Source organism: Globicephala melas, chromosome 12 (assembly GCF_963455315.2).
Source record: "Globicephala melas chromosome 12, mGloMel1.2, whole genome shotgun sequence".
Lineage (NCBI taxonomy): Eukaryota > Metazoa > Chordata > Mammalia > Artiodactyla > Delphinidae > Globicephala > Globicephala melas.
In genome coordinates, this window is record NC_083325.1 from 83,400,375 (window position 1) to 83,417,926 (window position 17,552).

The 17,552-nt window shown below is 42.0% G+C and overlaps 1 protein-coding gene across 1 annotated transcript in view; it reads left to right on the forward strand.

The window, feature by feature from the left end:
- The first annotated feature begins 583 nt into the window (after positions 1–583).
- Positions 584–17,552, forward strand: part of YWHAQ (tyrosine 3-monooxygenase/tryptophan 5-monooxygenase activation protein theta) — a 32,154-nt gene continuing 15,185 nt past the window's right edge. The window contains exons 1-2 of the mRNA XM_030844475.2: positions 584–740; positions 1,168–1,525. Of these exons, the coding sequence (XP_030700335.1) occupies positions 1,232–1,525 (294 nt within the window). The 5' untranslated portion in view covers positions 584–740; positions 1,168–1,231. The remainder of the gene's footprint in view (positions 741–1,167; positions 1,526–17,552) is intronic.

Sequence of the window (17,552 nt, forward strand, 5' to 3'; positions counted from 1 at the left end):
ATGCTTATGCCACTTTCTCCAGCAACTAATTCCTCTTTAATGGGGATGGGATTATTTCTAATTCGCGGTCCCCATCGCAACGTCATTAAAGGCTGAGTTCAGTGTATTGAGCTCCAAACCTTTGTCACTTATAGGAAGGTGGAGGAAAGGCAAGCGCTTGTGCAACAAAACAGCCGATGGTGTCACCCTCCCAGGCCGGACCTCACCAGAACCGAGAGCCGCAGCTGCATTAGCCCACAAGATGTTATGCACCATCTGCAACGGTGCTGCAGCAGGAGACCCGGCCACCGCAGGGGAGGTCATGCGAGCCTCCTGCTCCCGTGCCGCGCCCACGACTGCCGGGGGTGGCGGGGAGGTTGAGGGGAGTTGGTAACAGCATCGCCATGGCAACAGTGACGTCCTTGTACCCTGGATCTAATTGGAGGAAACCCCGTGGCCGAAGCCGCAGCCTGCCGGCCAACCGAACTTGCCCAAGCCGACCCACCCTCCTAGCCTCCGCTTCCTCTCCCGCCCCGCCTTCTTCGCCCCCTTCCGCGCGCTCAGTCCTCATTGGCTAGGGGCGGGGAGGAAGGCGGGACTCTAGGGGACAGCTCAGCGCGCCATTGGGCGGGGGGAGCGAGGGCCGCCGCGCTGCGGCCCGCCTCCCGGCTCGGAGGTAGGCTGAGACGGGAGGGTCCTCGGCTAAAGCCAAAGGCGGATCAAAGTGGTGGGACTCGCGCCGCGGCCGCGGAGACGTGAAGGTGAGCGCCAGGGTCGCCCCCGGCCCTCCTCGGGTCGGGCCGGGCCCGAGAGTCCGGCGGGAGGCCAGCCCCGGGGAGCGGCTGGCCTCGACGCCGCTCTCCTCAGGGACGGCTCCGGCGGGAAGGAAGGTGCGGGCCAACGGCCGCTTCCATCTTGGGCCGGGCGGGCGCGGGAGCGGCCCTTCCTCCTCCTCCCCTTACTCCTCCTCCTCCTCCCCCCGCCGCGGGCCGCCTCGGCTGGCGCCCCCGGGCCTCCCGGGCACCCCGCGGGGAGCGTGGGCGGGGGAGGGAAATTCAACGGGGCCGCGCGTGCGGACACAGACAAAGGGGGCGGCGGGCGGGGGGGCTGCCGGGGCGGCGGGCGCATTGTCTGACGGCGCCGCCCCCGCCTTCTGCCCGCGACCCCGCCCCGCCCGCCCGCCCGCAGGCCCTCCGCACTCCTCCTCGGCATCCGGGTCGGTGCTCGCCCTCGCTGTCCTGTCCCCGGCCCCATGGAGAAGACGGAGCTGATCCAGAAGGCCAAGCTGGCCGAGCAGGCCGAGCGCTACGACGACATGGCCACCTGCATGAAGGCCGTGACGGAGCAGGGCGCCGAGCTGTCCAACGAGGAGCGCAACCTGCTCTCGGTGGCCTACAAGAACGTGGTCGGGGGCCGCAGGTCCGCCTGGAGGGTCATCTCGAGCATCGAGCAGAAGACCGACACCTCCGACAAGAAGCTGCAGCTGATTAAGGACTATCGGGAGAAAGTGGAGTCTGAACTGCGGTCCATCTGCACCACGGTCCTGGTGAGTCCGCGACCGTCCGGGCGGCGGGCGCCGAGGCGCCTTTGTGTGAGGCTTTCCGTGGGGAGTTTCCCGGGAACGGGAACGGGAACGAAGTGGGGGCCGGGGCCTGCCTGACGCCCTGCCGACGCGTAGAGGGCTTGAGGAGGTTAGCCTTGCCCTCCTTAACGCGTTATTTCAGTTCTTGAGATGAAGAAGCTGCTTTTTCTTTTTTTTTTCTCCTTTCTTTTTTTTTTTTTCTGTGGTAAGTATATCTTTCCTAGGTGCTGCGTTGCTCCTCCACCAGATAAGTTTAAACATGAGAGTAGGTTTGTAGAAGGCTGAAAATCGTTTTCCAGCGTCCTGAGGCGATCTGGGAACCCTTTAAACGTATTGAATCAGTTCCTAGGCTTCAGGCTTCCATTGAAAGAAGGGGCGGGCGCCTTTTCCATAAAGATCACGTATGTAAGTCGGTTTTCCTCCCAAATCCAGCAATGGAAATTTACTTCGAAAATCTGAATAGGTATCTCGTTTTTCAAGTAAGAGTATCTGTTGATTTTTTCCTTGTTAAAAGCGGGGAAGGGGGAGAGTTTGGTAAATGTGAAAAAGGCACAGCTAAATCAAAGGAATAAAATGTTCTGGGAAATTTCGGTGCTTGATACCATTTCTTCGCTGTTACATAGCTACACGTGAACCCCGAGGTGTTGAAATGAATTCGTATCTGGTGTGGAGTAAGCGAGGAAAGCTTTCCAGGTTTTGAACTGTCCAGTCTTAGCTAGGGTGGCTTTGGGTGGAGTAGGGTGACTGCTGTATTCACGCTTATTGGTGAGAGAGAGCATTTTTAGCTTTGTCATCGTATGGATCTTTTGATCAGTAAGATAAGTTTTTAAAATGTCGATACCAGCATTATATCCTGAGGTGTTTTGAAGTGTTTTAATACTGCAAAGAGTCATTTCTACTAATAAAATATGAAATAGCCGATGCGGTTGCCTCTTTTAAGTGCCACTTTTCCAAGGGGCCTACTGATTTTTGATGTGTTTGTTCCACGTTGTGTTTTAGGTGGGTTTTGAAAGACAAACATGCTAGGTTGGTGATTTTTCAAGAGGGAATAGAGGAGGAAATGCCTCTTGCTCTCCCAGCCTTTTCTTCCTTGCCCCTGAGATTCGTGGGGCAGGAAAGTTTTTTCCTTTCACCTATTTTTCCAGTACAAATAACAAGTGATCTGAACGAAATCATGGCTGATGGAGATAACTGGTAAAGGGGCGAAGGAAGCAGTGCAGAGCAGGTGTACGAGGCGGAGAAAACTTTGAGATTATTTGCTTTATGTAGGCGAGATTTTATGTTCATCCATGTCTTAGGTTCCACTCCCTGCCTAGCATAGAGGAGACACTTAGGCTTTTTGAACTGAATTGCTTGTATTCAAAAAATTTGCCAACTTGAAAGTGATGGTAGACTTCAGTGGCATATGGTAATGGTTATTGACAACATCCACTCTGTCATCGAGGAAGACTATAAGAACTCCACATGTTAACGAGAAGCTCTTCTATACATGTTTTACTTTGGGACACTCTCACAGCATATTTCAATCTCTTTGTTCTATTATTGTTTTGCAATTTGTTACTTACCCTGCAGCAATTCAGAATTACCACAGAATTTTTCCTGTTCTCTAGCAAGTTAGCTGGGAATATTTGTTTTATTTTGTGGCTCTTATAAATTTTAGTTTCTCTAATGGCATAAGTAGAGGAGACTTTGCTTAGTTGATAAGTGACTTGAAATAGAGACCAAATAGATCATTTCAGTAGGAGAGAACCCCTGAAATTGGGACAGGTTTTGTTTGTTTGTTCGTTCTGTTTTCTTCATATATACTAAGTGAAATAGAAGAGTTGATTCATCAGACACCAAGGAATAAATAAAATATTTTTATTAATGAAATGGCTTAAAAGACTAATTGTGACTTAACGACCAACCTCCGAAAAAAGTCCTGAGGAAAGCCCGTTGTCAAGTTGGCCGCTGTATTTGAGAGCTTAGCATGTGCAAGCCACTGTGCTAAAGCAGCATGGGGAAGAGCAATGCTGAAAATGGTAGATTTTGTCCTCCAGTAATTTATAATAAGGAGTGCATATGAGAAATACCCAAATGTAAATAATATATAATTCCCGTAAGATGGTTATGAATAAAATGCTATGTAGTTTAAAGGAAACAGAAACCTCAGGAAAAGCTTTACAAGGAGTGGCTTTTGGAATGAGCATTGAGGGAGGGGGATCAAGGGGAGGGGAGTGTCAATATATTCCAAGCAGAAGAAGTATACAGGATGGGCCTTATTCATGGAAGAAGGTTTCTGTATGAAGAAGAGCAGAATATGGGCAGAGCTGGTGCAGGAGAAAAGCCTGTAAAAGAAGATAGGAACTATATAAGAGAATGTCAGAGGGAATTAGGAACTATATAAGAGAATGTCAGAGGGAATTTTTCTCATTTGATTGACAGTGGGAAGACTGAAGATTTTCGAATGAGGTGCAGGTGGCAGTATCTAGAATTCATGGTTTGGGTGCTAATTTCCGGTTTGTAATCTGAACTGATAGATAAGGAAGTGATAGACAAGTGAACAAGAATTTGAGAATTGGTAAATTAGTGATTTAATCAGGAGTCTATCAAATAATGGGGAAAGAAGAATGAAATCAAAAGTTGCTGAACATGAGTGCCAAAATTAGGTTTTCTCTCTTGTTCCCCCCCTTCGGTGAACAGGAAGGAGAATTTAGTGTGGAGGAAGTGGATGACACTGACTTGTTATAGAAGGCTAATAAAAGAGTAACGTGGAGGACTAGGCAAAATTTTGGTTTTAAATAGCAGAGATTCTCAGCCTCATCTTTCTATTTCATAGAGTAGGTTCAGGGTGGAATTATTTGGACTATTTACTCAAAACGAACATGGCAGACAACTCTCAACCCTGTTGACAATCACTGTACTGAGAGAGGTTATTGAATTGTGGAGGCAGTAAAAAATGTTAAAATCCAAATATGTAATCTAAAGAGCAAAAGGAATTAACAAGACCCAAATGGCCAAGACCAAACTCTTCGTAGAATCTAAGAGGAGTTAAAGAGGAAGATATTACCAAGTTATCTCTGTCTCTCAGTGTCATTTGTGAAACCAGAGGTTGGGCTAAAATTTCTAAGTCTGTTCCAATTCTGATACTTTGGGACTATAGAGTTATATGGTCCCAGTCATTCCACCTGTGCTCTGACTTGCAACTCTAAAATGAGTAGTTTTTATAGTCCAGGTTGAAGAAGAACATGTCCTCAATCATTTAAGAAATGTGGAAAAACTAACGACTTCAGTGAAATATCTTTAGGAAGAGGGGATGGGGAAGTCATTGGTGATCCTAGTAAGCAGTGTTGGAAATAGCAAAGTTTAGGTGAGAAAGGTTAATACTGTAAGTTGTATGACAACCGGGCAGTGGTTAAAAACTTGAACAAGGTGTTTAAGAGTCATTAAGAACTGGGGTGTGAGGTAAGGGTAATTGAAGAAATCAGAGGGGTCCACAAAGCCCTTCTGGGACCTGGGAACGAATATCATGTACAAAGTTCATGACCTTGGAGTAAGAGCAGGACACTTAGAGAATGTACAAGATAACCTCCGTCTCAGGCAACCCCATGTTATCCTTCTGTGTTAATGGTCTTTTTATTAGACTATTTTCAGTAGGTTGCTTTAGTATAATGTATAAACGGTTTCAGGAGTTAAGGTCTATGTTGTGATTTTTTTTTTTAAGTAAGAATCATTTAAAATATATAGAAACTGAGATTTGTCTCTGGTGTGTAAAAGCCCTGTAATATTAATTCCATAATGTGCTTGAATTTAGTTGTGTTCTAAATTAATCTCTTAATGAAAATATGTCTAGTGCTAGTTGTTATTTTGAAGTAAGACCAATATGTTGCTTTTGATAGTTAATGAGTCTTAATGTAATCTTTTTGACATGATGGAAAAATTATGGGCTCTGGAATCAAGACTGACTGTTTTGGGGTCATTGCTCCATAACCTTATAATTTTGTGACTGCAGGCAAGTTTCTCTCAGCCTCTGTTTCTTTATCTATAAACTGGTGATGATGGTTCTTGCCTTGATACGCTTGTAGTTAAAATAATAGGTAATAACTGACATTTAATGGGCATTTACTATTATATACTAAGTACTGTTTTAAGCACTTGATATACTCACTGTGTTCCCATTAGTTAGGTTGATAGTATTATTTATGTTTTAAAGTTGAGAAAACGGGGGCATAAGCAAGTTAAGTAACTTGGTCAGTATCACAGAACTAGTGAGTGGTAGAGCAAGGATTTGAACCCAGGTGGTGTGACTACAGATGAAAGTATATGAAACACATTTGGCCCTAAATAACATAGTAGCTGACTAAAGATCACAGTGTTTTGAGGAATTTATACAGTCTAATAAATGTTTGTAAGTTAGGAGGGAGGGAGGATAGATCTGTGGTGGACAAAACTCAGTCTATAATTTTGAAGCCCTCCTTATATGCAGGATATTGAAGTAAAATTTTAAAACTTGACTTTTGGATTTTTGGCATTAAGAGTGTAAGTTCCTTGAAGCTAAGAGTTGTTTCTGAAGAGTGAAATGGAATGGACATACATATTGTACATACAGGCATAGAAGTATAAGGTTTGATCAGTGGTTCTCAGCCAGGGTGAATTTACCCGCCAGGGGACATTTGGCAAGTTCTGGAGATAGTTTTTGGTTGTCAAGGCTGGGGTGAGAGTGGGGAGATGCTATTGATATACTGTGAGTAGAAACCTAAATGCTGCTAAGCATCACATAAGGCATAGGAAAATCCCCCACCACAAAGAATTACCCAGCCCAAATGTCAGTAATGACTGAGGTTGAGAAACTCTGGGTTAGGTTATAAATAAAACAAGCAGTATTAAGTTGTATTGAATTGTATCACACCTGTCCTTTAGATTCTTATTAATATATTGGCATCTTGTCAGAACCCTTTGTCTAGACTTCAGCTATTTTTTTTTCTTTGTCACTCTTGTGTGTATGCTATTTAACTCTGCAGTTCACCTTTCTGGCACTTACTCAGTGGGTCCTGCATTTTCAAAGTTCCACCTCGGGGTTTACCTCCAAGGCCCTGCGCTTTTTTCTTTTAAAAAAAACTTGGCACAGAGAAAAACGATCCAACTGAAATTATAGTGAAATCTATTTAGGAAGAGGCAGTTAAAATTGATAACAGCAAATATTCTCCTCTCCTTCATAACTGCCATTAATAGTTTGGCATATGTGGTTCCAGACTTTCCAGCCTGTACTGTGTGTTTATTTGGATGTTGCATAATTATACTAATGGGCCACTGAACATTTAGGTTGTAAACAAATTTTTCTCTTTTATAAACAATACTGGGAAGGACATCCTTGTTGCGTGCTTTATGCTAGGATTTACTTAGGTTACGTTTTGGGAAATGAAATTTCCAATCAGAAGATACGCATTTTTTTTTTTTCCCCAGATAGCCCTCTGAAAAGATTTTATGTGTTTATACTGTCATCAGCTGTTGTTGAGAAAGGCCATTTCCCCTTACCCTCTCCAGCACAGACAGTTGTTCGAGGTTAACAAAAATCTAGTGACTAGAATGGTTGAAATTTTACCTCCTTGTTCAGTTTTGGATGTAATGAGGACTACCTTTGTTCTCATAAAGGGCTGGTTACCAGACTTTTTTTTTTTTTTTTTTTTTTGAGTCTCATATACAGTTTCACTTATAAAATGATAGCATAGCATGGGATTAGTTAATTCAAGGTGCTTGACAGTTGGGAAATCTGCTTGATCATATTGATGTTTATTTATTCCTTTTTGATATTTATCAATACCATTTTTGTATTTAGCACTAGTTCTTTCAGAGGAACAACGGAAAATATCTTTGTACCATTGACTTTCTAGGTATCAAGGAGGGATGGTAGAGAGGCATCATTTGAAAAGATGAGAAAAGAAAAACAACTATAGTTCATCCATTTCTACTTTAATTAAACTCTTAATCCATGGATAAATCAACAATGAAGGTTCCTGAAATATCTCATGATAAATAATTTGACCAGATTCGAAAACATCGTTTGCATATTGAAGTGTTTAAAGACAAAATGATGATGATACCTAGAACTTCAAAATAATGGGTGAGGGTTATAGATGAAACAAGTGTGTCTGTGAATTAATATAGTTGCAACTGGCTTTAATGGGAATTCATTATACTATTCTCTCTTCTCTTGTATATGTTTGCAGTTTTCCATAATTAAAGGGTTTTTACCCCTAGAAATTTTCCACTCTTACGTACTTACACAAGAGGAAAGACCTGTACAAGAATGACCATAGCAGCTTTGTTCTAAGAGCAGAAAACTGAAAACAATCCATTAGTAGGAAAAAGGATAAACAGGTATATTCATACAGTGGGATACTATTCATCCGTAAAAAGGAAGGGACTACTGACGCATACTATAATGTAAATGAATTTCAAATACACACTAAGTGAAAGAAGCTTTGCACAAAATAGGACATAATGTCATTCTATTTATATGAAATTCTAGAACAAGCAGAAAGTAGTCTGTGGGTGAAAAATCAGAAGAGTGGTGACCTCTGGGGTTGGAGGCAGGGACTGACTGAAAGGGACAGGAGAGAACTTTCTGTGGTGATTGTAATATTCTTTGTGTTGATATGGATTTGCGTTACACATGTATATGCATTTGTGGAAACTCAGCAAATATGCGCTTAACATTTGTTCATTTCATTGTATGTAAATTTTTGCTTCAAAAGAAAATAAACTCTAGTTAGTGATATTCCTGTACTGATGTCTCAGTTTACACAAAAACTAGTAGAAGTGGATGGATATTTGATAAAGCAGTTTGGTAAAAGGTTAATGGTAGGATCTGGGTGGTGGGTATATGGGTGCTCACTGTAATTGTTGGTTGCTGTATATTAGGGGTATAATATTCTACACGCTATGGTTGAATGCCTTTAATACCTGTAGCAAAAAAAAAAAAAAAATAGTGAAACCCATGTCTTGTTGACCTCAAGATATGAGAACATGTCTCCTATCCACCTAGGAGATGGCCCAGATGGACTTGGCACCATAGCTTTTGTTTGCGTTTGGTGGTGGATGCTAACTAGATTAATGGGGGTAAAGAATGCTGTGGAAGACTTACAGAACTGACTGTACTCTGGGGCAGTGGTTCTCAAGCTTCTTGGGCTTAGGATCCCTTTGCACACACTTGAAAATATTGTGGAACCTAAAAGGTTTTGGTTGTGTAGATTATATCTGTAGATATTTACATTATTAGAAATTTAAACTGCGGGTTTTATAATCCATTTTAGAATAATAAGTCCATTAGAAATTAACATTACCTGTGTTTTTTTTCAATTGTAGTAAAATATACATGATGTAAAATTTACCATTTTAAGCATGCAGTTCTATGGCATTAAGTACATTCACACTGTTGTGCGATCGTCACCACCTTTCCAGATATTTTTCATCTTCCCCAACTGAAACTCTGTACCCATCAAACACTAACTCCCCATTCTCCCATCTCAGAAACCACCGTTTTGCTTTCTGTCTCTGAAATTGACAACTCTGGATACTTCGTGTAAGTATAATAACTTTTTTTTTTTTTTTTTTTTTTGCGGTACACGGGCCTCTCACTGTTGTGGCCTCTCCCGTTGCGGAGCACAGGCTCCGGATGCGCAGGCTCAGCGGCCATGGCTCACGGGCCCAGCCGCTCCGCGGCTTGTGGGATCTTCCCTGACCGGGGCATGAACCCGTATCCCCTGCATCGGCAGGCGGACCCTCAACCGCTGTGCCACCAGGGAAGCCCTAACATTTTTTTAAATAAAAAAATTGAATGAGAAAAGTGGCATTGCTTCATAATCTGTTGTAGTATCATGTCTCTTAGCTTTTGGAAAACTCCACTCATGAGAGAATGGCAGTGAAAAAGCAAATAGTACCTTAATACGTATTATGAAAATGGTTTGAGTTTGTGCCCTTCCCCATCCAAAAAGTTGGGGGGAGGGTTAGAAGTTCTCTGAACACATTTCGAAAATTGCTGTTCTAGGGGCATTCTGTGTGATTGAGCAGTTTCTGAGTAGTGGTCATCGTGTGGTGATAATGAAATTTGTAAAACCTTCCCCTCCCTTCCCATTGCCCAGTCACTCCCTTTACCCCCCCAAATTATTCGAGGAATATAGTTTTGGAGACCAGAAAAAATCACAGACTTGATAATAAAGAAAAGTTTATTTTAGATATTGGGTAAGAAAGAGTCCCTGTTCATTCCTGAACAACTAACTTGAGAACTAGTATGTTGGAATGGCTTCTGCTTCCTTATGTTGAGAATGGTAAAGTAAGGTTTAATATGATGTCTCACTCCCCAGTACCCAACCCAAAAGCAGAGGTGGCATGAATGAAGTATGCAGATAATGGGCTTTTGGATCTGGTTGCATTTAGGTTCGAAGGTTAGCTCTTGAAGACAGGAAGTCAGGTTAGTTGTTAGCCAGCATTGGTTGAAGCGTTTCAGTGAAACTCGTCTTTCACGAAGATCTTGACTATCCATTTACATTTTTTCTATCCAGCTGAACAGTATTCCATGATTTCTTTGTCAGCTGGGCCTTTTGCTTCGAATGGATATGGCGTGGTGTGGTGCGGAAAACATGTTGTAAAGTATTCTCAGTTTACTGCCTGCCTTTGACCATTCTTGTGTATGTTTGCTGCAGGCTTTACTTAGAGAAATGGAGAAACAGTGGTGCACGTGGTGAGACCATGACTATAAGGACTTCTGTAAATTTAATCTAAATGCTTTATTCTTTTTTTTATATTTTATTATCATTCTTTCTTTCTTTATTTTTGACTGTGCTGGGTCTTCGTTGCTGCACGCGGGCTTTCTCTAGTTGCGGTGAGCAGGGGCTACTCTTTGTTGCAGTGTGTGGGCTTCTCATTGCGGTGGCTTCTCTTGTTGGCGGAGCACGGGCTCCAGAGCGCAGGCTCAGTAGTTGTGGCGCAAGGGCTTAGCTGCTCCGCGGCATGTGGGATCTTCCGGACCAGGGCTCGAACCCATGTCCCCTGCATTGGCAGGCGGATTCTTAACCACTGCGCCACCAGGGAAGCCCTAAATGCTGTATTCTTAAAGGACAGTCTTAGATTGCTCTTTGTAAGTGCCAGAGTGACTGTGGGAAATAAGTGGGAAAGTACATAAAACTGCTTTAAAACCATAATGATACTGATTTTTGGATCAGACTTTCTACTGTTACTCGTCTAGAATATTTAGTACTCCCATTTTCCTTATTTTGCTCATTCCACCAGACATGACTTGAGCACAGCTCAGAAAGGTTTTGCTCTTTTAAAAACTATAGTATTAGATACCTGCAACTAAACATATATCAATACATACTAGGTGTTCTAATCTTTCAGCCTGGTACTATTTCCAAGTATTTGGCAATATACTTTTAGACCTTCAGTGATTGTGTTGCTCTCTCAGGATTCTGATGGACTAGTAAAGAGGTTAGAAAGGTTATAGTAAGGGTTTACGCATCCTTTAATCAGGAAATACTCTAGATTATTTGGGGACTGATTGCAGAGACCAGGTATTTGATTCTTAAGGATGTCAGAAACTTAAAAAAGAGTTTGGAAGGATTGACTATCCCTTTAATATAGTTCTGCTATATGTAAGTTAATTTTTATGTAATTTAGCTTTTAATATATTTGAAAAAATGCAATATTTAAAAATCGAGGGACTGACATTTGAAATGAGGAATGGTATATATTGAGGTGATTTTATGTTCCTGAACAAATTGAGATGGGAGTCTTTATCAAACTACCAATGGTCCTCTGGAAATTTTTATTTCCTCCTGACCTTTCCCACATCTACCAAGATACTTGGAGTAGAAAAAAACTTGAGAACCATATAATTAGAGAAAGGATCAAGAGAGTAGCAACTTCAAAAGATTAGGGGGCTTCCCCGGTGGTGCAGTGGTTGAGAGTCTGCCTGCCGATGCAGGGGACACGGGTTCGTGCCCCGGTCCGGGAAGATCCCACAAGCCGCGGAGCGGCTGGGCCCATGAACCATGGCCGCTGAGCCTCCACGTCCAGAGCCTGTGCTCTGCAATGGGAGAGGCCACAACGGTGAGAGGCCCGCATACCGCAAAAAAAAAAGATTAGGGAAGGAGGTAGGGGACAGTGCATTGGCCCGGCTCAATGACAAAATTTGTTAATTTTGATGAAATATGACTTATTTTTTTTTCTTAGGCTGCTTGTGCTTTTGTTGTAATATTTAGGAAACCATTACCTAATCCAAGGTCGTAAAGATTTACACCTGTGCTCTTATCTAAGAGTTTTACCATTTTAGGGCTTACATTCAGACTTTCGGTCCATTTGGAGTTAATTTTTGCATGTGGTGTGAAGTGGGGCCCAACCGTCATTCTTTTCGTGTGGCTACTCAAGTTGTCCCAGCACCATTTGTTGAAATATTCACGTATGCTTGATCTGAAATTCTCAACTTATGGGGAAAATAACAAGTGGTTTAGCATAAAAGCTCACTTAAGGGAAACTTGTGATTGCTCCATTCTTCATGCTCTAGCCAAATTGTTCACCCAAAGCCCTCCATATTTTGTTTCTGTCCCTCTACTCACTGCTTTTCTTGGTTGGAAGCCCTTCCTTCTCCCATTTCTATATGTTGAAATCACACCTATCCTACCAGATAGAATTTAGGTGCCACTACACTTGTTATTATAGTCAGTTACAAATTACAGCCTATTAGTACTTTCAGATCTGTTTCCTTCTGCTCTCCTATGTGCAGTTATGGGTGGATGAGACATGTGTTTATCTACAAGGAAACTGAGCCATATTGATTTACTTAGTTACATAGCCAGTTAGCTGTGACCTCAAATTCAGTTCTTCTAGAAGAGTGTTCTTTCTGTTCCCTCTGCCTTTCATAGTAAAGCCTTCCTTTATAGACCCTGTTCTTCTGAGATCATCTCATCTTTCTCTGGGTTCTCTCGTGTGTAAGTTGGGGAGAGTCAAGGCTTTATAAGTCTATGCTCTTCAACTAGAGCAGCTCCCTTTTATCTCTTTTACTGTTTACTGGTATTGCTTAAAAAAGACTTAGGGCAGGGGGGAGAGAAAATAAACACTTCAAAAAAATTTGAAACCATTACCCTGTTAGATGGAGTCCAGGCTCCTTAACAGGGCTTAGGAGACCTTCAAGCCTTTCCCTTTAGCTTCCTTTCTCACTACTCATCCCTCTGTGTTCCAGCCACATGGAATTATATGGTTCTCTCCTGTATTCTGTACTTTCTTAGCTTTGCTCTTATTCTTTCCCCTGTGTAAGCATGGGTGGTTGTATTAATATAATGTTTTGTTTTCCACCGTCTAGTAATGAGACCCAATTCTATATTGTCTGGAGTGTACCAGTGTCCTGAGTTCCTCTTGTGGCTGCATCTAAGTCAGATCAATATTGGTAAGCTGTAAGGGTATGTAGGAATAAGGACTTCGTCTATATTTTTTCTTCTGTATACTATTAAGCACTGCTTTATTTTTCAAGGTTATTTTTTGTGCTGTACCCAGTAGTTCAGTTGAATATAATCAATAACCCATGTAAGTTTAGGTGCAAATGCGATGAATTTTTTTTTCTTCTTTTTAAATTTTCTTCTCTTTATGCTCTGTAATAGGTCTGGTAGACGAAAGGCTTAACTACAGGGTTGTATATAATTCAGCTGCAGAAGTAAACGTATGTGGCATGGGTTAGCCACAGATGGAAAAATTAGTCTGCAAATAATTGTGTCATTTCTATAATGTAGAAATGGCTTAATTCAATTTGTCATAGACTTACAAAAGACAAAGCTCATGTGAAAGTACACTGGTATCTTTGCTATTATCTATTTTTGGTAGTTTTCCTAGGATATAGCAAAACTTGACCCATATACTAAGCTAGCAAGGCAATTTTGACCTATTTTTAATTACTTGAACATATTCTCTTTTAGGTATCAGGATGTCTGTCCAGTTGGATTACTTATGACCAGACTAAGATTTGACTTCCTGTTCTATTTGTTTTGTTTTTTTTTCCTTTTAAGGAACACTCTTGTTTTCTTACTATCATTTGTCATGTTTTACTTTGCAAATTGCAGTGGCTAACATAGTTTCTGGAGACTAGTAAATTGCAAGTTCTCTAAGGGGAAGGAAGTATGGACATTGATGCTTGCCTTGGTTCTTTTGGTAGCACTGATTTGTAAATGTTGGTAAATTGTGGTTGTTTATGTGTAATTGGTTTTAATGCAGATTGACAAATTTGGAAATCAGTATTAGTGTTTCCAGTGTATGTGTTAAACTGTCCTTCCGAACCTTTATATCTTGGCCAGAGGGTTGGGAACTTTGAGCAGAAGGGATAACATTCGTATCTTGCTGTTGTGGCCACTCAGTATCTAGCTGCTAAAATGTGGAGATACAGCAGGTCAGACACAAAGGACTGGACATTACATTTGTTTCTAAGAATATCTGGAATTGGCTCGGCTGCCTTGGGTGAAGTAAGGGGACAAAGACCATGATTTTCTTTAATACTGACACATTGCAATTTGCACAAACCGTATTATTTGTCAGAGGCTAAACTCTTTCTGTTATGTGTCTTCACCACTGCAGTCATAACAGCTCTGTAGCTGCGTTGGAAGATGGGACGAACATTCTTATACAAGAGAGCATTTTTATTGTTTTTAAGTGCTGATTGTTTAGGAGAGGAGAGAGGGGTGTACTATGCCCACAAAAGGGCCACTAAAAGGCACCACGGTGCCACAATAGATGTTGATAGCAATAGTACTGTCATTGGTGATCATTTTGCCTGGGTCATGGGTGGTGGTGGCTAGACATCTTATAGACCAGGAGAAAGAGTTTGGAAATAATTGGGACAGGGACATAGATCAGAGCTTTTTCTCTTTTTGTTGAGAACTTTGAATTCTTTTTATCTGTTTCCTCCCCTTCCCCTTTGCCTGTTTATCTTCTGGGTTTTAGCTCCTTATTTCTTTTTGCCCACAAAATGATTAACCACTTGATTGCATGGACTACTCTGGCTTATTTTACTTTCACTGACACTACAGTAGCACATATATCCCTTTGGATCTGAGGAATCCAAATTAATTTCTCTGACCACGGTGACAGTTCATCGTGTCACATTAGTTCCTACTAATTTTATTTTATTAATTTGACATGTATTTCAGGCAATGTTGGATTTTAGGTCTTTTGTTACTTGTAGAATCATATCTCCAAAGTTTGAACACTTTTTATACAAGGTGGTTCTTAGTCTACACCCTTTCTCCCAGGAAGGCATGTTCACATTCATGAATGCTCCAGAGCTGTTTAAATTTTAGTACATAGAAATTGGAGATATGAAGAACTTGGTGACTTTTTCACAGATTTCCGTCCCTCAAATCAGGGTAAGGCAGAATTGTCTGTCTGTCTGTCAGGGTGCCAGATGAGTAACACATAGTGTACACTTACGGTCCAGGGTTTGTCTCCTTGGATTTAGGGCCTCCAAATCCACTTCACTGGCACACTGAGAGGGGGAACTACAGGAGTTACAAATCAGGCAGTCATTGTCTAGCCGTGTTTATTGCTTGAAGGCCGATTTACTGGAGGAACCAAATTAGCATTAGAAGGTTGTTTAGTGAGCATAGAAACCAACAAGAAGAGGCAGTAGTTGGATGATCTTAATGACTAGTTACTATCAACACTGCTGCATCCAGCCTCGCTGTTGGAAGCCTCGCTGTTCATAGACCCAAGTACCATCTTCTCTGAATAGTGCTGTAGATACTAGCAGTGTTTGCTTTTTCATTAACCGCCCCCCATACCTGCTGTATTCTCATCACCTAGTAATGAGTGTTTTGCTTCTTAGCTCACCACTTTAAGTATTGATGTTTGGGAGGCATCTCGTTGCTCCATGCTCTTCCTGCTGGTGCAGGAATGGTAACAGTAGAAATAAGTGTGGATGTCAGTCAGTTGAGACAGTGCTTCTCAGCTCCTTTTGTCTTGTGGCACACACAGAATAACCTTTTTTTTTTTTTTTTTTGGCGGTACGCGGGCCTCTCCTGTCGCGGAGCACAGGCTCGGGACGCGCAGGCTCAGCGGCCATGGCTCACGGGCCCAGCCGCTCCGCGGCATGTGGAATCTTCCCAGACCGGGGCACGAACCCGTGTCCCCTGCATCGGCAGGCGGTCTCTCAACCACTGCGCCACCAGGGAAGCCCCAGAATAACCATATTTGTGTGACACACTGGGGCAAATGGATTTCTTCTCCACCTTTATTCACCCTGCTGCTCTGATGGCTGAGGGGATCAGTACTTCTTTATCACTTATATTAGTTGAAAGCTCTAGGTTTAGAGTCTAATCCTGAAGGACCATGAGTGCTAGGCTTTAAGTTTATTCTTTAACAGCCATGGGGATTTTTTGAGCATGGGATTAACATGTCCAGAATTTATGGTTAATCTTGTAGCAGGATATAAAATGGATTAGAGAAAGAAGAAAGCCTAAAACCTGGTAGATCAGTTAGGTCATTGGATTAGTTGAAGTGAAATGATATGGTTAATTCTGGGTAATAGAAATAGGAATGAGACTGAAAGGATAGATCAGAATACTAGTACAGAGGTACAGTCAGTAGGGCTTAACAGCTGGTGGTAGGATGGGAAATGGGGAGTGAAAAGTCAAAGGTTGTGGTGATGAGGCTGGGTGGCTAGGAGGTAGGAAGATGGTGGGATAATTAGTAGAAATAAGCAATATAAATATAGAAACAGGTTTGGAAATAAATTTCCTGTTTAAGGCATATTGAGGTCTAGTGGCTATTCATATTTCAAAATATATACGAATACTTAGCCGTGTCACACTACGGAGAAGTTGGGATTGTGGATGGGGTAGTGGCAGGGGATGCATTACCTCCGTGAGTTTATTGCAATTTGTAGTATGACCTTTAGCCTTTTTGACTCAAAAACACCAGAATTGAGCTATTTTTCGGGGATAGATCCACAGTAATCAAGCTCGTGTGACTGATATATAAAACCAAGAATATTAGTTTATTCATTTACAGTGAGGAATAACTAGCACAGAGATTGAAGTACTTGTGTTGGCGTGACCAGTAAGATCTCATTCAGGAGGCAAGTAGACTCACATAGGAATGAAGTCATAATGAGGGAGTTGCTTAGTAATGTGGCATTATAACAAGAGAAGTGGATGGCTTTTCAGGTGTTTAATGGCCATCATCTCCAGGGTAGGGCATGGATGAATCGGTGGTTGATTGACTGTGATTCACACTCCCCTAGACTATGCAGTTAGCCCTTTGTATCCAAGGGGGAATGATTCCAGAAGCCCCCAAGGGTACCAAAATCTGCAGATGCTCAAGTCCCTTCCATAAAATGATGTAGTACAATGGATAGGGTTGGCCCTCCATATAAGCAACTTCCTGATTATGACTGTATATTGGATCCTTTTCCTTCAATGTCTGTAACCCTTTTCTGTTTCCATGCCTCTTAGCACTGTTCTTTCTGATTGACTCATCCTTATTTGTAAAGTAGATTTACTTTACATACTGTAGGATTAGAGTCAAGTCTTGCATTCCTATTAATTTGCTATACAAATACATATATGTATGTATTATAGACAAAATAAAGTCTTTTCCTTCAGTGGTTTATAGTTAAGAGCAGGGAGATGTGTGTTCCCAAAGTATACTCTGTTTCTTCGAGAAGGTTTCCAAAGCCTTGACTTGGAAAAAATTACATCCACAGGCTTGGGTGACTATAAATATGGGGGACCAGGGGAGTGAGGCCAAAGAAGCATTAGGATAACACCCAGGTTTCTAACTAGGGCAACTGAGGGCTTTTCTTTCCTAAGACAGAAAATTGAGTAGGGGAGGAGAATCAACAGCAGATTGTATTAGGAAGGCAAATTTAATATATTTTAGATGAGTAAAGTTTAAAGGGCCAGTGGCCCATCCAGGTGTCAATAAATACAAATAGGAGCACCTTGCCTGGTGTTTAAGAGAAAGACTTGTGTTGTGG